A 23,979-nucleotide genomic window follows, 5' to 3' on the forward strand; every position below is an offset into this window, starting at 1 on the left:
ACCATGCATATCCCAAAAAATTTATTGTAACATTGAACTGTCTTCTCAAACTCGCTAGCTCCCTTTTCACTTTTATAATCGGTAAGAATACGCGCAAATTTTAAGGCGAATAAAACATTTGCGGAAAGCGTGTTTTATCTTGTCCTTAATACTCCTCAATAACAGTGTAAAAACAAAATTGTTTCAGACGACTATTTGATCCTTTAAAAATCCAAAGTAACAGATTCAGCCAGTATCCTAAGAGAAAGATGACCACTTCTGCTGAACACCTATCGGCCAGTCAAACTACGTGGGGAGAAGCCCAGTGTGACGACCCGTCTATTATTCTACTGGTCATGGTGGGATGCGCGATCGGAACCACTGTCACCTCTCTGGTTGGCATCGCGATGCTGCTCTTCCTAGATCGAGTTCGCTCGTCATCAGTGAAGGAACGATGGTCGCAGAGTCGTAGCAGGGTATTGGGCTCGTGCAAAAAATTTGAATCGGGAAAAGTCAGGTGTGTGTCCACTATATACTTTTGTTGAATCGCGTTTAATGTGCAACCGTGGGATGTTGGGATGTCCGATAACATTGGATCGAAACCGATACCTGGTGTCAACTGGTAGTATTGGTGCCCAAACGAAACTAGTGTGCTATCGGTGCCGATTCGATAGCTAATTCATTTAGGAATGTTAGCCAGATTGGTGATCAACTGCAGCTATTTACCTTGAAAGGTAAATATTAAAAAATAGTTGGTAAACAATAGGAGGTGACTAAATCTCCTAACGCCAAAGCAATTTTTAGCCTAACAACCTGAAAAAACTACCTTTGAACGTTAACATTTTACTTATTTTGCCTGTTTGACCATAGTAATGACGTCATTTCGTATCAAGAGGATCGCGATCATTTTGCCTGAAATATTTCGCATCGGTATCGAAAAGAAATGTTAAGTGTCAGAAAATAAATGTTAAGTGTCAAACCCAACGTAACTTGATCTTTTTCAATTAAAAAAAATTGTCCATGTAATCAGTGCTGCGGGGTCAGAGTCGGACTCGGGACTCGGGACTTGTCTTAGACATCTCAAAACTACTCAATCGAGTCACGAACTAAACGTGCGTTTACTATTTTGCTTTCTTACCGGTTTACAGCGATTTTTCTTATTTAAATTAGAACTAAAACTTAAGGTTGGTTAGTCTTTATAAGATAAGAATTGGCGATATTCTGAAGACTAAGCATTAAACTCGTACATTTAACCAATTCTCCGATTTACAATCGACGTATATAAAATCGCAGAACACTGTTATACAAAATCGAATGTCAAAGATTTAGGTACGCCAAGATTAAAAAATGACCTATGTAAAACGAGTACAGTAGTATACCGTACAAACTGCGAAACAGATTGTAACCCAGTGTGGATTCCTAATCGCTTAAAACCTTTTACAGCAGATCCAACAATCCAACGGTCGCAAAAAGTCCTTGTCCAACTACCAAAGAACAAGCGCCGCGTTATCAGATGATATTCAAAAATGACAATAAGGCAGCAAACATGTTGAACCCGCAGACGGTCCATGGAACTGCCGACTGTGTAATCTTGCCCGCGTTAATACCTCCTCTTATCAAGGAGACGAGTTTCTCCAAAAGGCTGCCACTGCCATCCGACATCTGCTTTCAAAGCCTGGCTGCTGCTGGTGGCAAAAGCGGGGCTTTGCACTTGTCTAATGTCCATCACTTGTGTAAAAGCATCTGAAATCGACCAGCAACGAGCACTGGGCCTGATGGAATAGTTCACCTATAGTTGTTTTGCTGTATGTTGCACTATTTATAACTGTACATCTCATGTAGCGTTGCACTTGCACCGACAAAAAATCGTTGTTTTCACTATAGTGTAACGTTGTCACAAAATATTGTTAACCAAGCGAGTAAGACCGTAACTAATGCTTTTTTCCAAAATGGTTAGAAACAAATCGCTTTATAGAAAATAGTGAATTTCACATTGTTAGCGATTTGTATGGTATAGCCTTGTGACATATTCATAATATAGAGCTTAGTATTAATTTAAATAATATATAAAGTATGATTTGCCTAAATAATCTCCTTGTCCAAATGATGGAAAAACTTACTCCTGGAACATCTCCAGTAAATGCACAATACTGTATTCCGGGTTAATTTTCCCTATTTATTTTTAATGTGTTCAGTTCAGTTAAGTGTATGTATATTTCGATTTAGACGTGTGTCTTTATGAAATCCAAAACCACTCTTTCTGTTCAAGTACACACACGCACAAATACACACACACACACACACACACACACACACACACACACACACACACACACACACACACACACACACACACACACACACACACACACACACACACACACAACACACATGCACACACACACACACACACACACACACACACACACACACACACACACACACAAACACACACGCACACACACACAAACACACATGCACACACACACACACACACACACACACACACACACACACACACACACACACAAACACACACGCACGCACGCACAAATACACACACACACACAAACACACATGCACACACACACACACACACACACACACACACACACACGCACGCACGCACGCACGCACGCACGCACGCACGCACACACGCACGCACGTACACAACCAAAAAAGTTATACTAAAACGAATTTACTTTGTTTAGCTTTGTATGAAATGAATGACGTCAAACCTTCACAACAAAATAAACCGTTTTTAGCGAAGACATAGTTCTATTAAGTAAAGTAACCTTTAATAACATTTTTCGGTTTCTTCGATTTTAATAATAAAGTGTGGACTTGCTGATGTAAAGCCCTATTAAACAAATGTATAATAAGACTTAGCTCAGGCAGTTTTTTCACTTTTATCCCTACAATATCTGGTATTCGCTTAAATCATACGATAAAAAAGGGGTAATGGTCTGACAAAAAATAACATTAGGCTATTTAATACGTCGTGGCCTACCTACGCGCACAAATTATTACACCTGAAAGCCGCTCCGGATCGTTCAGGCTTTCTTTTACCGCTGGTATAGGCTTACAGGTTAAAAATTATTATTGTGACATACTTTTTACCCGACTCTTTTTCATGATAAGTTTTGCTTGGCCTGTTTTAGATTAACCAGATTTACACAATTGGATGGAGTGTGAGTACGTGTAAATAATATAAATTATAGAAGAGAAATACCACAAAGTTTGTATTCGCGTATTGTTTTCTAATTGCTTTTTGGCAAGGTCTGAGTTTTCTTGAGGAAAATTTTGATGTTTCACAGTGTTGTAACAGTTGGAATTATAGATTTCAAAGTAACTCCTATAAGCAACAGATTTTAAATAGTTCGACTACACTTTGATTTGCCTTAAGTTTCAATATATAGTTTGAATAAATTGGGTGTATGACTTTACATTTCTAACGAGTTCATTTGCTGCGCTTTTGTTGATTTAAAAAACAATTGCCCAGAATCGCACGACCTGACTCGAATTGTTTGATATTGACTTGGGCTGGGTCTCCTATACTTAGCAATCATTTAACTTGGACTTGATTAGTTTACAAATGACTTAACTGGTTTCTGAGTCGTTACAAAACGACTTGTTTCAAAAAGTTTTTTTTTGCCATTGGGTGGTTTCTAATTTGAACATATATAACCTAAATCAGTCGACCTACATATCCTTAAATTTGCTTTCATGCTATCCACATGTCGTTTAGTAGTGAGTCTGATGTGCTCCCACAAACCGAAAAACAGGTTACAACAAATCAAGATAAACTTCGACACAGATTACTATACTGTCGATAGTAAATTGGTTTGCAATAATCTCGAAGTTGTTTATTGCGGTATCAAATCACAGTGAACGGCGGTTTTCTGTTGCAAATTGACAGAAACCACCAAAAAGGTTGGGCGACAAAAACAAATCGGTATCGAACCAAAAAATCAGAAAATTTGTCGTAAAAATGTATTTCCAAATATATATATTTTTTGCGATTCTGGTGTAAGACTATTTAGACAAAAAATAGCTTTATTAAACGATAGCATAAAAAATTGCTAACCAAGTTTCAAGATCAGAAGCATTTGAAAAGAAGGATGGGCTACAATAATTGAAAAGCTATGTCAAAATGAATAATGCTTTTCTGTTAGCATTTGCGGGGAGCTAAAGACGTTTTAGATTACGTTTGACTTTGATCAATCAAGTCAAGCTTTTCAAACGACCTGACCTGAGTTAAGTCATTTAAGTCTTTTGAACACATGTCTTGACTTAGCATAAGTCATTAAGTGAAGTGACTTGGTTTAAAATTAAGTGTTTTCATAACTATTTATCTCAAGTTTTGCAAGCAAAGCGACTAGATTTCTATGCTTTTTTATATATTGTTTAGTTATAGCTCATATAAGCAGACGTTTGGACGAGTTTACCAATTCGAACGTTTTTTAGTGTTTTTTTTCAGCGATGAAACTTGGAGATGACTTTTTGTAATAATAACTTGACTGGTACTTGACTTAAAAATTGATGTCTTGTTATTCCAAAAAAAATACTTGACTGGGATTCAAGTTGTTTCACAAATCAATTACACGAGACTAAAGTCATTTCCAAATACCTAAAACACTGGGATTACGGCAGTAAGTCTGAGCGTTCATCATTGTTATAATAGTTTGATCGAACAAATGGAGAAGATGCTTTACGGATGCCGAATATTGCTTGTCCAACCATACCGCCTCTATTTGTGTATACGAGCAACCATTCAACAGAGAAATGTCGACAAACTTGTTGTGTTCAGCTTCTCCGGCGCGGCATCGATATCAGTTATCTAAAGAGCCTTTTAACGGGATAAAAAAAAAGGATTGCGGTGTTCTTGGGGTGCCCGTCGGTCTATATAGGGATGACGTCAGCTCATGTAGAGTGTAGTGGTGTTCCACGTCTTGTTGCTTGCCAGCAGCTTTTCGGCGAACGAGGTTCGAACCCCTTCTGACTCTGGGAAATCAAGCTCTGTCGAAAGGAGATAGCATGTTACCTTAAAAGAATTCGTTGATATTTTTTGAGAAAAAATTACTGTGCAGCTGTGGTGATTTTTATGCAAATACAGCTGTGGGGTCAATGGCTCACACAAATTGGCAAAATCATCTTGATAAATGAGAACGGCACAAGCATCACGTATCCTATCTTTCAAAATTAGACGTTTTATTAATTTATATGAAATAATCGGATATTTTTTCGCGCGATCGCTTTGTTGCCATATCCAATTAAACGTCGTATTTAAACCCGGTTTCAGTTGCAAATAGGTTTTTTGGGAATATTTGTTTCATGACGTCTCACGCTTTTTTTTCGTTTTTTTTTCACGCTTTGTGACGTCGTCTCTAAAATTTTCATGACTAAAAGTTTCATGACTCAATTTTCTTAGCGCGAACACTGCGTCTACCAACAACCGGCGAGTTATTAAAAATAATTATCAGCGGGAAGCAGAGACACGAAATCACGTTACGCGGATACAAGTTTAATGCGTTCCGGCGCCCGAGTGCGCTAAGCCGTCGCGATAATTAATGCATGGTATAATTACAATCTGTACAGCGTCGTATGCGGCGATATTGCACGGCGCGCTGATTGCCGACGTTTTCTCATCATAACTGACAGATTTTCTGCAGTTTCACGCTTTCAATCATGTATACGGTATATAGAAACCTTGTTATGCGTGTCATGTTGAAGGCAATTACTGCTGTATACAATAGTTAGAAAAAGCATAACTTCTAAGCTTTGTTTTTTGCTGGTTTCTAAATGGTTTACATCTTATGAGCCAATTTTTTAACGGGCGGCCCGAACAAATCTGACGGCAGCTCACTTTTCAGATTGCGATCAATGGGCTAAAAAGAATGGGCTTTCACATAATAGACGAAAAGTATAGTTAGAAAAATAACTTATGTTAAAATCCACTGACAAGCTCGTAACTAAACGTAAATATTGAAAACCAAACTTCAAGATTTTAATATAACCTAGAATTTACAAAAAATACCAATAAAACATTTTTAGCGCAGTGGTTTCTATTGTTGGAAGGTTTTACAAGTATAATTTATTGAATAAAATTTTCAAAAATCAACAGACAAACGTAAACAAGCCTATTTTTGCCGAAACCAGCTTTATGGAAAGTAAGCCTCGAACCGTATATAGCTTGTTCAGGTATGTGCTACCAGTTGCTTTTAAACAAATATAAGGGCGACTTACTGTAAGCCATATCGATCTCGCATTTGCACATCTGCTTGTTTCCTGACGTCAGTGAGTGGCTCCACACCGCCACTACCAGGCGCCCTTGGCTCAAAATATTTCGCCTCAGATTGGGGAGCAGAATGTGCTTGTGAAGTTGCAGCTGAGAGGAGGACTTGACCGCCTGAGTTTTCCGCTTTAACCTCTTGTAAGTCGGGTCGGGGTGAAGAAAGGTTCTGGGACGAAAATAGATTATTTTGTTATAGTGGGGACTCGATATTATTTGAATGAATTATATCTAGTATTGCCAGGGCCGGATTAAGGGTTCTGTTGGGACTAAGGCTATTTGCTAGAGAAGGGCCTAATTATTGCAAACCAAGCTACAAAAAGTAATAAAAATACATACATGAAAAATTGAAATTGTTTACTGCAAAATAACACAAACATAACATAAAAACATGTATTAAATAAGTGTCATAGACTCATAGTGTATTACAATGTATATTTAAAAAATTGAGGGGCCGAATGTTTGCAGGGCTTAAGTCTATTAGTAGCCTAATAGTTAATCCGGCACTGAGTATTGCAGTAAAGGTCCCTGTTTAAGCATTATCACCTTTCAGTTGAACGTTGGACAAGGTAATTTCTAACTTGTTGCTGGTCACAACTGCATACGATCAACTTTTTTATACGGTTAAAGTCTCTCTTTTTAAATGACTTGACTTAAGTATTTTAAATAAATGTCCCGAATTGTACTTGATTCATTGAGTCGAATGAAATTGGCGTTTTCGTCTTTTTTTTTTTATAAAATCGGGTTTTTATCTCTATGTTTGCACGTAAATCAGTTTACTCACGCTGTATTTTGCGTTTAGTTATTATTTAGCTATTGCTCAAGTTTAGCGTTGTATTTTGATGTTAATGACTTGACTTGCTCTAATATTGACTTGAACTTGACTTGGGCAATTAATGCGTTTTACTGGGACTTGACTTGTTATTTTTTGCACAAGACATGACTTGGACTCAGGGTATTTCAAAAAAGCATGTTTACAACTCTGATAGGATGTTCTATGTATATAACACGCGCTGTATCCTGTAATGACGTTATACGCATATCAAATAAATTAAGCAATAAACATTAAAGTATTTCTGAACACACTATAACCACCGTGAAGCTTTCGACGAAAACGTAAAAATAGGGAGAAAAAAACTTAAAAAAATATCCAAACGGAGTTAGTGCCTAAAGAATGGGGTGGGCAACCTTTTTAACACAAGGGCCAGTTAGGAAATGTAATGCTTACAGGAGGGCCGCACATCAAATAAACACTAATTTATATTTTCAGCTTTTACTAGAAAAACTAATGAGCTGCTAGGCTGCAACTACTGCAGTTTTGTCAGTGCTGTCTACTTGTGGATTCGAAAATAACTTTTCCTACAATTCCAATGATGCTTTTCTCGTACGGATCGGTTGAGTACAATTTAATTAACAGACTTAATTCAAAACCAGCTGTTAAACATAACATCTCAGTCAATATGCGTGGCAAAAGTCTGTTACACCTTGACCGTACTAGACAAGTGTAATTGTTGAAGTAAAACTTTATGAATGAAGATTGTTTTGTAATAGATGCTTCCCATTCGAGTTCAACTGCATTAGTGTAGCGGTGTAGCCTATGGGTTACATCGCACTTCAAATAGGAAACTGATAGAAAAAGTCCCAACAAGGTGCACAAATAGCTGTAAGAAGGTGAAGGGCCGCACATAAAATAAAAAAGGCCGCACGTTACCCACCCCTGGAAAGGATGGGGGTTAGCAGCGGCTCGTTAATGTATAATTAAAACCTGATTAAATATTTATGAGTGGTGGTAAGGTGTGTTGCGATAAATTCGATAAAATGATGCATTTTAGGTGAAGCAATTTTAATTAATTCAGCTAAATCAGAAAATTCCGTGATTTTATTGCTATAGTTGATATACAACTCATTAAAAGTTTCTATGCGTAAATATGGCGTAAATGGAGCGATTGAACTCTGTACAAAACAATCAAATTTATTTTTATTTGCGACGATATTCTAAAATTACAAAAAATAAAAATTGAAAAAATCTATAATTACAGATGCAAAGGTTGTTAACTATTGATAAATTATGTCAACGAATCGCGAAGTAATATAAAATTAAGACGTGAAACAGTGTTTCAACATCTATTTGCATTATATTAGATGCTCCGCAGTAAATATTTAACGTAACTCGTCCTGATAATCGTCCATAAAAATAAGAAGGCTTCCTTTCCACTTTGGTCAGAATTATAACAAACGTTCTCGTGTCTTAAGCTTTAGTAGCAGTGAAACTAAAAGATGTTTTCACGTACGCCGTTTCGGTACAAAAAAGTGTTCGTTTGTTCCTGAAAAAAGGTTATTATTAACCATTCCATGTCCCTTTTTACTACGCCATCCACATATTATTTTAAATTTATTTAAAACTAATTTACTTCAGCTGCATATTTTTGCACAAGATAGAATGATACCACGAGTTTTTTGGGGGGGTTTGTTGTTTAAGACGTCTTGTTATAACGTAACGGTGTGACGTCATCACTATGGTAATATAAAAAAAATATTCTACCCCTGTGGTTTAGTGAAAAGTCACCGCGTGTGCGATATGGCCGTGTAAATGTCATTATAAATACCGGTTTTAAAAACCCGCAGCCAGCGTATACCCGCAAAGTACAGGCTGCTGTAGAAGTTTGCGATAAGCATCGAGGCCACGTTTACGGGAAGTCCGACCACAAGCTGTAAACAGTGACTGGTATCTCCACCTACTTTGTCAAGGATCCAAACACTTTGCATTTTAGAAAGGCACATCTTGATGCTGAATGTATTTTGCTTAATGTTTTCTATTTTCTATTGTCCAACGTTATAAACACAGTACTGGGCAAAGCGAAAGACGTCACCTTTTCAACTAGCCCCAGAAACACTGTTAGCTTCGCAAAACGCATTTTTAATTTAAAAAATAGTGTTGTACCAACTTAAGACTTGCGCTCAAGTGTTTTCCAAAGTAATCAATTGAAAAGTATTTGAGCGACACTTTTGACTTGATATGTTCTTCCACACAATTATACTTCACTTACTAGATGAGATGCTTTTGATAAAATAAGTTTTTTCCATAATTTTGTACGTAAAATAGTTTGCTTGCTATTTGTGTAGGGTTCGGGTCATTTCTGCAAAATTTTGTTTAAAAATTAATTGGTCAAAAATGAAATGTTTACAATACTGTTCTAGGTCATGTTTTCGTGAATTAGTAGGGCACGTCCGAGATCCTATTTCATATTTTCTAGTGTTGTAAACAAGTCATTTTGAAATGACTTAAGTCCCAGTCAAGTCATTCTTAAAATAACTTAAGTCTAAGTCAAGTCTTTTCGAAAAACAGTCGAGACTCAGTCCAAGACATCAGTTGCCAAAGTCGAGTCTCGGTCAAATCCTAATTATACCAAGTCTACTAGTCAAGTCCTGTCATAAAAATAAAAACGTATCCTTCGACTTAGATCAATGCTGACTCACGTAAAAGATACCATAAACGCAACGTATAGCAACCAAATTGTTTTTCTTTCAGAATAATAAAAAAAATTTAAGATAAATAACGCAGTTTAAAAAAAACAGTCATTTGTCCGAAATTAAGTCACGACAAGTCATTTTGCCCCGAAGACTTAAGTCAATTCATTTGAAAACAGTGAATTAAGTGCACTTTAGTCAAGTGAATGACGTAAGTCATTACAGCACTGATTTTGCACAAATAATACCCGTTACAGACTCACATAGCTAAATAGAGAAGGTGTACGCATTGAAATGCATTGCAAAGCTACCCGCTGTATATAAATTGGACGTAAATCTTAAAACGTCAATAAATTAACACGTCATATTCAGCAGCATTAGACGAACATGTGATTCATTCCGAAAAGCGACGCAACAACCTGTGACGTAGTATTAATGAGAAAAGATGACTCCTCGGGCGATTTAATTCAATTTCAACCTTTCGCACAGGTCAGCTGTACCTATGATACGACCAGCCTAAAATTTTGAAAATGACCCTTTCGAAATGAAGTTAGTAGCATTGTAGTCATTCATAAAAAAAAAAACAAATTAAAACTAATATCGGAATCAGATTCCAGGTTAAGACATTGCCGAAGCAATTAAGGTCACAAGTTGAATTATTGTAAGTAAAACAAGTTGTTAAAATATCCACGATAGGCCAATTTATCAAATTCAGAGCAACATTTTACATAGAAAACAACACAAATGAAATAAATACCACACAAACTGTTTTATGTGTAAAAAAATAGTATGTAACCCAATTTTACCAAAGTGTTATTAATTGAAATAATTCAGTTCAATACAAGTCATTCGCCTAATCCGTATAAATTCATTTGTGCGTGTCACATAAAAAAACAAGTCAAGTTATTGTAAAAAGTCAAACAACATTTAATACAACTATTCAAAAAAGACTTATTACGTCAAGTCAAAGTGTTGTAAATGACTTAAGTCACTGCTTTCAAATGACTTGACTCGACTTAAGTCTTTTGGGAAAAATAACTTTACTTGACTGAAGTCGTTTGAACAAATGACTTGGGTTAAAACTCAATGTTTTCATTTATCTATGAGAGTTGACTTGGCATTTATCCGAAAATACTGATTTAAACAAAAGGTATTTTACGAATCACTTGACTGGGAATTAAGTCATTTCAAAATGACTTGCTTACAACAATGTCAAGTCGTAACCCACACGTAGCAAGTAACAGGAAACTGTTAAAGCACAACATAAATCAGCATAAACTCCATCGTCAATATTTCTCCCCGAAGGCAGCACGAAGTAGTAACCGGTATATGTTTATTGAAGCTCGAACTTTACGGGTCATTTTGACTCGTCAATCAGTGCCCTCTATGGTTTTGCTTGTCCGTGTAATGCACGCGTGGGTTGGCCCGACGATTTATCGTCTTCTAAATTATTAACGATATCAGGTTTTGGAGATTTTCCCGTTGCCTTGAGCCCCATTAACAAACGCGTTTTGACTAGATACTGTTTACTGAAAATGAGCACTTTTATATCTGAAAATAAAGATTTATACAAAAGTTCTTTATATGCATGCCAAATGTATATGGTAGAGGTATTATGGCTTCAAGATATCCCTTTAAAATCATAGAAATAGACAGACAACACAAAAACTCATTATACTGTCAACCAAGTTTCATATTTCCCACAAAAAATGTTAAAATTATATATTTAAAGCTACTTAGCATGAGTGTACAGTATTTTGTTTTACATTGACAAAAATTGAAATATAACATAATGGTTAATGTTCTGTTGCAATGCACAAAACATTAATAAAAACATTGGGTAACATAAAATATATATATAATATAAATATAGGCAATATATATAGGGTTTAAGTTATTTTGAAAGCATAAAAAATACAATTTGGACGTCTGAAGAAAAAAGTTATTCAATATCTTTATATACACATAGATATAAAGATATATACATATTTAGCTTGCCAGCTATTCAAATCCTGTTTTGTGTTTGCCCAACGAAATTTAGAAGGCGGAATGCGCTGACAATATATTGTTGTTTGCTCTCGCACATTGGCTGCGTCCATAAGGGGCTACCAAAAGCGGGGCACCGCCCTAATAGAGAGACACAAAGGCAGATGGTATGCGCAGGAGTATTATAATCCACGCCATATAGAACACTTCAGATACTTGGTATTAACACACGAATATCTTTTCAAGTCCTAAAGTGCATTTTAAGCTGTGAAATACCACTTCGTTTAATGTTTGCAAATTTACGGCTAACGTTTGCAAATAAAAGCTTTATTTTCTGTAACTTCAGAGATAGAGCGAAAGATATAGACACCTTAAACCAACTGTTTATATAGCGGACATGAACATCGACCATATAGGCCCAATACACCCCTGCTATTCGCTGTTTCTGTCATAACACAGACCGATTTACAGTTTTGCTCTTATAGCGGCAATCGATGTGTAGAAACCTATAGCACGCTGCAAACACTGAATTTCATGGTGAACCAATATCTTGAAATACCATTTTTGTTTGAACGTGGTGTATATTATTCAAAAAAGCTTCTTTTTACATGTTCTTCCGTAGTTTGGCGTGAACGTTTCAGGGACTGGTATAGTCATTCACCCCAAAAGTCGGTGTACAGTATTGTATTGGTCACCGTAACATTGTAGAACAAAATAACGTGATTTAAGAGGAGCTATTTTTTATTATGCGTGGTAGCAACGTGTATTTGTGTATAATGGTATGTCTTGTTCCTTTATGAACCCCTGTTAAAAATACGCCAAGATAGTTAATCCATCACTGACAGAAAAAAACGCACTGTTAGAAATTGTCAATTTTAATTCTTGTTGCATTTTTAGGAAAAAAACTTTTCAAGAAAATGGGCAAAAAATAGTATAACAACCAATAACTACTTTACACCCTCGAAAAAGTGAGGGTATTATTTATGGATGGCATACACTCCTTTACCAATTGAAATGGAGTAAAAAACTTCAATTTATCAACAACATATCCCGTTTAAATTTGTTATTCGATAGGAGTCGAATGGTACGCCAACACTCATTTGTCTGAAAGCCGAGTTTTTGCCACAAAAAAAAACACAAAAAAAACACACATAAATCACATACGTCGAATAGCATATGGTGACCCCTGCTAAAACCCAAATTACCAAAAATGAAATACGCCAAAAATTGTTTTAGTGTTAAGAAAACTTCGATTATTGATTTTAATTCAATTTTTATACAAAATGTGAAAGTGGGTCGCAAGGGCTTTGCCATCTAAAACACACCGATGACACTTAAACAGTAGCGATAAGTAACACAAGTATACTACCTGATGGTTCTGATCCGACAATATCGGGCATGGCTATTTACTACGCAAAACTAACAAAAACAAACACACAAATCCCAGCGCCATTTTTTGCATTTTATTCCTCAATGCAAGCTGGTAAGCTCAAAATACTGAGTTCGTTTTATGTTTTGCCAAGTGTATTTTTTAGAAATACTGGCTGTTAGGTATGTCAAATATTATTATCATAACGGAGCCAATACCCGATGATCGACTGGTAGGTTATTATACTGTTGGTTTTTGTTTTGGGATTTCTATTAGGATAGCTAATATCGGACATAAGTCGTAACACTCACGCTTTCACGTAGACCTTCGACTTGCCGGCGGCCAGTCCCTCAAGCAACTTCACGTACAGTTCGAGGTCGCACCGGTCGCCGTCCTCTATCACCGACATCTTGTCTCGTTGGTGAGATGGGGCGTTCAGGCAGCGCATCTGGCCGCTCAAGCAGCAAGCAGTCGGGGTGCTGCCTGCCGCCCGTGCTCCGAAGAAGTCAATGCTGGTCTTGGTGACCTAAATAAAGTGATGTGACGTTGTTAATGTGTTCTAAAACAGTGTTTGTTAATCAGGTGAATGGTACACCCCATGGTGAATAAAATTTTTGCATTGGTGAACCAACCAAAAGGGGTGAATAAGGGTAAACCGTCAGAAATAGATGATAGCTTGCGAGCAGGGCGGATATTCCGGGTGTGCTGTTATATATTGACAAGATAGTTGTATCATATCATGAGACAAGGGTGAATTAAATCTGAAGATATATGCTAGGGGTTGAACAAACTATAAAAGGTTAAGAAGCACTGATCTAAAACATTTAAAAATGACGTAAGTCCCAGTCAAGTCATTTGTAAAATATCTTAAGTCTAAGTCAATTCTTTGTGAATAAATAACAAGTCAAGTCCCAGTCCAAGTCATCGTTTGCGCAAGCCAAAAGTCCCAGTCAAGTCGTATTTAAATTTACTTTGGTGAAGCGGTAGTAAACCTGTTAAACTGGTAACTGTCATTCGGAATGTCCGATACTTGGAATGGTCGCGTTCTATCGGCTACACGAGTGCCAGTAAAATTAATGCTGAAAAGCCTTAAATATATTATATTATATTAATTAAAGGTTGTAAAATATTGGAATTAAAGGTTGTTGCGAGGCGTATGGGCTGTAGTTTAACTAACCACAGCAATGCTAGTGGGTCGGTAGCTTAACTGTTTCGTTCAGTTTATTGGCGCAGAAAGGATTGGATTTAACATGCGACGTTTACCGCGTTATTTGACGTAAAACAGAACAATTTACACTTTAATGGTTGGAATTAAGTGAACGTCTGCAAACAAGTCGATACACTGCGGGGAAACACAATAAACACACGAAAAAAATTGTGTTTAGTTTTGTTCGAGATAAGGCCCACTACAGTTCTACTAATAAATCAACTTGAGCGGTGTCTTCCAAATCTAATCGATTCTCGCGAAGTGAATTCTTTTTATCGCCCAGATTGTAATCGGGGTGTGCGCCGTGCTGGCTCGTGGTTGGCTAAAACGAGCTGAAAAGTGCAAAGGGAGGCATTGCGACTTTCATTCTATCGGCCGAATGACGCAGGCAATATGCTAAGTAAACAATCCTTAAAACTTGGATAAACAAGTCGTTGACGCTAGATTTATTGCCAGCTACTATAAACTGTATTCGACATCTAGGCCTGGGTATGTCACGAAAGTCTTGGCATTTCGGACTTGTGAAAACGGAAGGTAGTATCTTTAAATATAGACACTAGCAAGGTGCCTGACGTGTCAACCGCCTGTAAAGCGAGTTGCTTACTGCAAAACACTGCGTCGACTCAACAGAACAGTGGTCGTAATGTTTTGACAACCGATTGTGAGGTCATCAATCATCTGTTTTATGCGTGTGTCTGAATAATATTGATGACAAACATTACACATGTAAAAACATAAGGACAAAGAAACAAAGCTATAAAATAATAGGCTTTTTTCCGTCAATATTGCATGGTATGGCCCGTGGTACAATCGTGCACACGCTATATTCAATTGGCTCTATAGTTTGGGTGGATATACCGCTTTTGGGAAAGTCTCTTGATATCCTGATTTAATCTGCAAGACGCCAAACCTTATTCGCCACTCACCTAATTTTGCCCCACGCCCTTGTAATTCTCTTAGTGGAGCTAAAACTTCTGGTAAAGGCAAATGAACGCAAGAGTGAGAGTCGATGTCAAACTTGGCATAATCACAAAGACGGAGACATTTTTAGTCACGAAGAATTTCTCTTAGGTGGACGCACCCATCTACTTTTAGCGTTTAAATCCCACGCGTGGCGAACATGAAAAACGAGAAAACAACCTAAAGATCATTTTTTCCAGTCATTTTCGACTTCCAAAGAAACCATTCCCTCTGAGAATTTCTTTAACTTTAGCGTATAGGCTACGTTTAAATGGCGTAAAATAAAGTTAAGCTTATGTGTTAATGTTTAATTACATAATATGCCACGCCATGACAAAAGCCCAACTCAAACCCAATCCATATCCAGTTAACTGTAACTCGCGCGCCAGCAACATCAAAGAAACGCAGCTGTGTTAACCAACGCCAACCTAACACCGTATAGTGGTTTTGTGAGTATTAGATTACACAAAAGTTGCATGTAAATTGGGCGCTAATTAAGTGTGGGGAAACTTGCCAATAAGATTTACAAAAAACTATAACCCTATAGTCATTAAGTAAAGTTTGCCTATTTAAAAACACGAAATTCTAGGAGTTTAATTTTCACAATTTGACTATATTTAAAGTAATACCTCGAAAAGCAACACAAAACGAAATATCGGATGAAAACTTTTCAACTTACTTTGGCATAATTAGCTTCCGGGCGGCTTTCGCTTCTTTGCTTCGCCTCAGGTTCGCCCTTATCAGTTACTCTTTCAGACTTGTCGAATTCCACGGTCGTGCTTTCGCTTAATTCAGTTTCCCTCTTGGGTAGTGATAAACCTCGGCCGTTTGCTGACAAATCTGGCCCCTTAGAGGCTACGGTTGCTGGTAATTCTGGGCCTATCGAGGCTACGTTTGCTGGTAAATCGGGCCCCTTAGAGGCGACGTTTGCTGGTAAATGTGGGGCCTCAGAGGCAACATTTCTCGGTAAATCTGGGCCTTTCGAGGCTACATTATCCGGTGCGGTTTTCAAGCTATCAGCAGTTTCCGAATTATCAATTTTCGCTGAGCTATGATCCACTACTTCCACATGCGTGGCGCAGTTTCCCATATCGCTGTTTGAATCGTTCGCGCTCATCAAACAGTCGTCTGAAGCAGCGACAGCAGTTTGGCCAGTCGCATCGCTCGCAACGCAAGAACCAACAGAGGTAGTAATGCTAGCTGCTGACAGCAGCGACGTTAATGGGCTTTTACTGGCTGATTTACCTACAATACACTTCTCATCACTGTTGTGATTCTTCAGTGCGCAAGCCGCATTCGTCACAGGCGCGACAACGCTGTCATTTCCCTGCTTGTTGTTAGAACGCCTCCGCGTATCGGGCTCAGTTGCGGCAGCGGTAATTCCCCGCCGCCTGTCGCAGTCCACGCATTTGGCCGCGAAAGAGCTACGAGTCATCGACTGAGCCAGGACCCTGACCGAGTCCTTGTCTTCTGCGTGCACATCAGCCTTGGTTACGACCACGTGGGGTTGCTGCACAGAGGCTAGGTTTTCAGTCGAAGTCTCTAAGCATCCTGCTGCAGCAATGACGTCACAGATCGTACACGCACCCGTTTCAGCAGTGTTTGAATCAACATCGTTCTCCTCTGTAGGTTTATTTACAGGGTCTGGTGCATCGTCCTGTGATTCAGTGTTATTTTGTGACTGATGCCTACAGCTGTCCAATATTATTCCAGATTTGGTTGAGTCAAATTCCAATCGTTTGTTACCTGTACAAAACGTTTCGTTGTTTTCAGTGTCGTATTTCACTAAATCGTCGCCGGTAACAATATCACTTTCTTCGCCACAAGATCCGCTGTCCAATTCCTCTTCTTCCTCCAAAATGGGCGCCATTGGCGAGGAAATGAGCGCCCGTATGTCGTCGCCGTAATCCACTGAATTATCATCAAACTCCGGGCAGTCGTCTTGACTTAACTCGTCGCTCGACAACGAATCGCATCTTTCCAGTTCATTCCTGCGCATTTCTTCTTCCATGGCCAGGAGCTGCGACTCGTAATCGTCACTGCCTGGTGCCATAATGTCCTCGGCGCCGTGGTCGAGGCAGCTGTCCGTTTGCAAAACGTCGAAAAACTGTTCACCGCGTGTGAAGCGCGAAATTCCGCCCGCGACGCTGTCTTCAGGCAAAAGACACATCTCCATGACCAGCACCTGTATCTTCTGTCGTTTTTGCGCTGGGTTTGTGCTTAGTACATAGCGAGCGTTAAGCCCGCACAGCAGAACTTGCGCCAGCGCACTGTGATACTTTTGAAAGCGCGGCGTCGCCTCTCCACCCGGGCTGATACGCTTTGTACGGCCGCCGGTGTCGACTCGAATTTCGCCCGAAAATAGCAGCAGCGCGCCTCGCAGCAGTTGTTGTTGTCGACTGCGTTCACCCTTTGACGCCAGCGCCGCTGCGGCTTTCGTTAGGCGGGCTCGCGACGTGACGTAGGTTGCTTGACGCGTCACGCTTGAGAGGGCTAGCGCGCTAACGCAGTGGCCGCGGGCGATGGCGGCTGAACCGGTTTCGAGCGGGAAATGCGACTCGACAAGCCACCGCTGATTGCGGCCCGCGGTCGGCGCGTAAATATACACTAAGAAGCTGGAATTTACAACCGGTAGATCGGCCCCTGCTAGTTTTAGAGATAAGCTGCTGTTTTTGTTGTCAAATGCTAGTTGCTTCTGGTCGATGTTTTGTTGTGGATCGTCGAACGCGTCACGCGACAGCGCCACGGAACACGCGGTGGCGCCAAAGAGCTGGAATGCTGACTTCGTGCCTAAAATTTGCGATGCAAAATATAGTCTTGCGAACCAAATATTGTACAGTTTTAAAGTTAAACCAACAATGCTTATGTGGTAAATTTTATAAGCTTATTTTTTCAAACTTCGAAGCATAAAATTTGTTTGTAAGCAGTTGCGAATGTACAACAGATAAGATGACGTAACAAATAAAAGCGAAACTTACTTGACATCTTCAAACTTTCGATCTGATTTCGTTGTCTAAAAAAACATAAGTGCTATTAAATTTTAAAAGTAATAAAGTAAACCACTAGAATTTAGCTCTATGAATTAAAAATTACGAGTAGCTAGCGAAAGGGCGTGTGCAAGATCCAACAAAAACAATTAACTGGGCGTTTTCACGCATGAAAATATACACTTTGTTTTGCCTATTTTTTATTTGTTACAGTGCTCACTTAAAAAATCGGTGTTGGAACTTGATGAGCTGTCGGAAACTAATTCATGTTCAAACCGTTTAAGAAGGTTCTGTAGCAAGCAATCTTAAGATCAACCCATTTTTTGTAAAGCATTGGGACTACAACCGAAGCTTGACATATTGTTCGAATACATTTATCGTGCGTCCCTACTGTTTGATGTATGTATAATGAAATAACTTTTTGTCCGTCAAGTGCTGATTTTTTGCATTCGCGGAGAATGCGTTTTGTCTAAAGTCAACATCTATCACGTTAGTCTATATCAATACAAAATTGTCTAGTCCTATGTCGTGTGCCTATTATTATTGTACGGAATGTGTCCTGATTTAGAAAAGATAAACTTATTTTAAATCATTTTTTTTTATTTATCTGTTTTCATTTTAACCAGATTTGATCGCAATAGCCTTTGCCCAAACATCGGGTTTCAGTATTGATTAAGAAGTGTCAGGAATACAGTTCGACAATATTGTTTCAGAAACGACTTTTATTGATTTATTGAATTGATTTTGACTGAACGAAAAGACATCGATGGAAACTCTCTCAACACCTTTTGGTTAGTAGATTTATTTAAGCTAGTGCTCTGCAACATTTTGTAACATGCGTTACACCAGCATGGCTATAAATGTTGGCGGCACACCTATTCGTAATATACCTGAAACGACGATAGACACTGTGGCTGCTATATAGGCTACAATGTAGTTGAGTGCATGGGAACGCTTTATGGTTATGCATAAAATATGCAAAATTACGAAATATTATATTCCTTAATATTGTAAATTTGGGATTTTAAAATGTTTAAACCCCTGAAGCTGGTCGAAATTCCATGCTTATATAGGTGCATCTTGTAAGATTATTAGTATAGCTACCGACTTTTAGAGAGTATAACTTTAAATAAAAAAGCACAAGAAAAAAACATTTTACACGGCGCCACACCTGGCCTCGTTTAGTGGCACAAACGACACACTGATTGCGGAACATTGCTTTAAAGTTTAGACCATGCAGTCAGATACCAATTTTTCTAGTTTGCTTTTGTCCACAATCACCACCTTTTATAATATAAACTGTCGTTGTCAGATCTACTATCATGACAGCTCGACTGGCTCTTTATCTGTCCAACATTTCCATGTCCTTATTTGGTCCTTTGTGTGTGTATCAAGCAGTGCCTACGTTCCTTTAGTGTATTTTACTCATATTACGTCGAAACGCTGGGACACTGTATGCAGCAACCAGAAGGCCGCTTCTGATTAGCACCTGTCGTGTGCAATTATATTTTCGCTGGAATTAACACGACCAAATTTGTGTCTTAACATATACGACATCCAATTTACATTACCTTTTCTTGGAGCAACCGAAGGCCAGCTTTGATGCGGCTTGAAGCATGGCTCTGGCTCCGATATAAGCGAATACTGTTACGATGGCCGCTGAAACACAATTGGTCAAATAGGACATTCTTTGTTACGCAGAGTGACGCTAAGACCGCTTGTGAATCCTCACTCCATAATATATTTTGACTTTCGTGTAAACCAATTTATGTTAGAGCGATCTCATTTACGAACATTGATGTTCGGAAGCATTACCTGAAAAAAGAAACACTTGGGTTTTCCAAAATATACCATTCACAACTTTGACATGCCACATGTCTGGTGGTTTAAAATTTGGCTCTAATCGTTTTATCCTTAATCGGTAGCAACACGCTTAACAAATGTCGAGCTCTTAAGTTGATTGAGATACAAGCCCCTTGAAAAAATAATCACTGTTCTCGGATATTTTGCTTTGTCATGTAAAACAATATTTTGTATTTCCTTTCTTTTTCAGCCTGTCACATTTCTCGACAGATAACATTTAAAGGTACATAAACACAATACCGCTTGTTCACCTACAAGAACCGTTGAGCTGTCGACAGTAAAACCATTTGCGATTCTGAAACAACCGGTTGTTTCGGAGTGTATACTTTATTTCGCACGCAACTGCAGCGATTACAAAGCACTACTGAAAATGAACGGGTGCTTTTTGTATCGATTTGAAGATTAACGGTTGTCGATAACGCCCAGCAAAGGGTCAGTAAATCGCACATGAACGGTCTTTAATCGCAAAACAAATTACTTTTTCTTTTCGTCACTGTTTGACCGGAAGGAAAATTGATTTTCACTTGAAAATTCGTGCTTTGCGTCTTGCTTTGTTTGCCTTTAGCGCTTTTCTGCGTGCCAACTGCTTTGATCTACTCATTTTCTTATCTTTTATATTTTCTTTGAATACACGTTAGATTTCGTTAAGCAGGACGCGGCTATATTATAAATAAGTTACCGAAGTTGTTCTGGGTACCCACATTGAGATATTGTGTTGCTGTAGAAAGGTCATCTATCTTAAGAAATTCAGAGTAATTTAAGAAAGCTCAAGGTAGTATTCTGTTCGCTAGGTGACGCTGTTAAGCCAGAAAAGCTAGAAACCAAACTTAAGAAAACGTTGATCTTAAATTATCACTTTAAATCTTCAGCACCTTTGACTTAGTCACATATGCACACGACTGCATTAAGATAATCCGTTCATAATGATAAGGGGTCACTGCGAAGGCCATCTGTCCAAATGACACAGTGCTTAACGTGAAGGACACATTTTCATTATAGAGTCACTTCAGGTCTTATCTCAAGTGGTTAGCAATTGCCTACGTTTGCCGATACTTACAGTCGTACTATATGCTTTTATACTTTGCTATAGGTTGACATTAACATCATATAAAATTGACTCGTCGCCTTCAAGTTATGAGCGGTACACCTAAGTTCAGCGTAAATTAACCATATTCTTTGGGGGGTTGATTTGTTTTTATTTATATAGAAAATATGACATTTATCTCTCTGGTTTTATTATTGTTAAACATCATCACGTCGCCTAAAAGGCGAAAGTTGAAATTTTCGGTATCGATACCTGAACGGTCCTCTGATTTAAAACCAAATGACGTCATGTCTCTGGTCAATTAAGCAAATTTAATAAAACTGAAACCTGCAGGCGTTATGTTTTACAGGGTAATAAACTAAAATTTGCATAGGCGTTAAACAATGACTAAAGGATAAAAATAATTCGGTATCAGAACGGTACCGAAACCACTCTGGTATCGGGCGAGTACCGATACTATATAATTGGTATCGGGTATCGGCTCCAATCCGATATTATCGGACATTCCGAACTATGCATTACGCGGCGACCAATTTATTAGATATGGTGTTTGGGTAAAAAAGGTCCCACGATTTTCCACAGCTCATATTCGTTCAGTTAGTTAGCCTGTGTAAATAATATCTATAGCAGAGTCTTTTTGAACCACGTCAGGCGAGGTCGGTCATTTGTGTCCGTCAAAGCACTTTACCACAGCCGAGCATAAACTCAATCATTACAATTATTTCATATCAAATATTAGTCAGGTATGCGCAAATTTTACCAGCGTACGACCGCGAAACTTTAATCCCTATAGGCCTAAACAAAGCGGAGCTCTACTGCACTTGTTTCTACAATTTTGCGTAAGTGCATGTACTGTACGTTCTTAATGACGTAACATAACCCTTTGTGCGTCATCATCGCAATTCACACCCCATTATTTTGTCAGTCTTTGCATCGCTTTTCTCGGTTTCAAATTTCACATTATCAGCCCGGCAACAAGTTTATTTGTTGTGTTATAAATAACCTTTCTTGACTGAAAATTTTTGCCAAAGTATCTTCAATTAACTGCTAGGTTTTAGGATGAACAACCTATCTTGAACAAGTGATTTAATGTCTAACTTAGTTTACACACTTCGTAAAGTTAGAGTTATTTCCTTGTTTAGCATCGGCAAAACAGTTTTGCCTTCTGTTTCTGTTCAGTTATGCGCTGCGCGTAGTATTGTTTGATTCCAAAAAGTTACCGAATTTGTTAGTTTTACGTTTATCTTTTGTCTTAAATGTTATGCCAATGACTTTAGTTATTTAAACATTTTTTTCTCTAAAACTATCGTGTAATGTTTGAATTAAACCAAAACAGGCATCGATTTGCGCTCGAACTTTTTTAAGTTAATCGCCTAAAGCGAGAAATATTTACAAACCCCTTATTTATCCATTTACCAATCTAATTCACAGGCAGTGTATAAGTGAACGAACAGAATGCAAGTTGCTTAGCTGTAACGATTATCTTGCACTAAAATGGAGTACATGCTATCGCACGCTTGACTAAACAGGCAACAAACATCTCTGATCGGTTTCAATAGTTTTTACAAACTTGGCTTAATTTCCAGTCGAGCGTTTCAATGTGTTTTGCAGTGTTATAATAACCTAAGTCGATGACTTGACTCAAGTGCAGTTAATCACTGTTTTTGAATGACTTGACTTGACTTAAGTCGGTCTGGTAAAATAACTTGAAGGACTTGAGTCATTGAGTCGAATAATTTAGGCTGAATAAAGTGTTTTCATTTAACATTTGTTTTATAAAATTGAGCTATTTAACTCAATGTATGCACGCAGGGCGATTGTATTGCTAAATTATCTTTTTTTTTGGTTGAATAATTGCTCATAATTGGACGAGTTTGTCAATTTTAATACTTTATTGTTTGTTTTTATGTAAGTGCTTCAACTTGAATTTGACGTGCTATAAACATGACTTTGGCAACTGATGATTCGTACTGGGACTACTTGACTTGGGCTTGCAGTAAGTTATTTCAAAATGACTTGTTACAACATTGGTGTTTTGAAATCAGCAGTTTGTTTGCAAACCGATCGGCAATTAGCTCGCCTTGTTGTGTACGCCAAAAACTAGCAGTGAAAGGCAAGGGGCAGAGTTCAGTGCTTGTTTTGATTGCAATTTAGAAGCGGCCACAAGTAGACCACTTAACTGCTGAATGGAGGTTGTTCTTTAGTTGCGCTGTCAACAAGAAAAGTTCTAGGCTTTTAAAGATCTTTTAAGCAGGATATTGAACGTGTTACAGGACGCGGTTTATTCGTTAAGTCGTAAATGACGACCCGGATATATCGGGCACAACCATCGGCCTACTTGAAATTAAACGATTATTATTGTTAGCTGGGTTTACGTTTGACTTTGATGTCCTAATGAATGACCAGCTGTTCGCCAAGCGTAAAGGCTAGATGCGAAGGCAAAGTTTAAACCACAGCCTAATTATATTGGCCAATGCGTGGTGTGACGTAATAATGAGGTACCAACGCGACTGGATAAATTTGCCATATCACTGCTAATTTGTTTGTTTTTACTCTTAAGTAATAATTGTGAAATTAGGGTAATTTTACGCCTTTTTAGGTCAAATTATATTTAAAGATATTATATAGAACCCAGGATTTTACAGTGATATCATTGCCAATTGCGAAAAGGGAGGAACAAAAAAATCTGAAAAATAATTACCTTTACTTAATTGATAATAAATTTACAAAACTTCTGATTTTTTACATAAGAATGTAAATGGCAATGATTCGTTCATCAATTGAACCGTTATCGAGTGTTTAGTACAGACCCCATTCCAATAT

General features: G+C 38.1%; 1 protein-coding gene across 1 annotated transcript; it reads right to left on the minus strand.

Moving 5' to 3' along the window:
• Nucleotides 1-3,830: 3,830 nt before the first annotated feature.
• On the minus strand, nucleotides 3,831-18,246 carry LOC146137580 (uncharacterized). Its single transcript, XM_083394387.1, has 5 exons — nucleotides 18,240-18,246; nucleotides 15,941-18,051; nucleotides 13,406-13,620; nucleotides 6,226-6,440; nucleotides 3,831-4,998 (listed from the first exon to the last, which is right to left on the minus strand). Exons 1-5 carry the CDS (start codon nucleotides 18,244-18,246, stop codon nucleotides 4,898-4,900), a joined length of 2,649 nt encoding a protein of 882 aa, XP_083250513.1. The 3' UTR covers nucleotides 3,831-4,897.
• Nucleotides 18,247-23,979: the final 5,733 nt, after the last annotated feature.

Source organism: Ascidiella aspersa, chromosome 7, assembly GCF_963924565.1.
Source record: "Ascidiella aspersa chromosome 7, kaAscAspe10.2, whole genome shotgun sequence".
Classification (NCBI taxonomy): domain Eukaryota; kingdom Metazoa; phylum Chordata; class Ascidiacea; order Phlebobranchia; family Ascidiidae; genus Ascidiella; species Ascidiella aspersa.

What these genes read in the sequence shown, in the direction of transcription:
- LOC146137580 (XM_083394387.1), bottom strand. An exon ending in TCGAAGGTCTACGTGAAAGC is followed by an intron (nt 6,441 to 13,405) that starts GTGAGTGTTACG and finishes TTTTCGTCCCAG; the next exon opens with AACCTTTCTTCACCCCGACC. An exon ending in CGAGATCGATATGGCTTACA is followed by an intron (nt 4,999 to 6,225) that starts GTAAGTCGCCCT and finishes TCCTTTCGACAG; the next exon opens with AGCTTGATTTCCCAGAGTCA.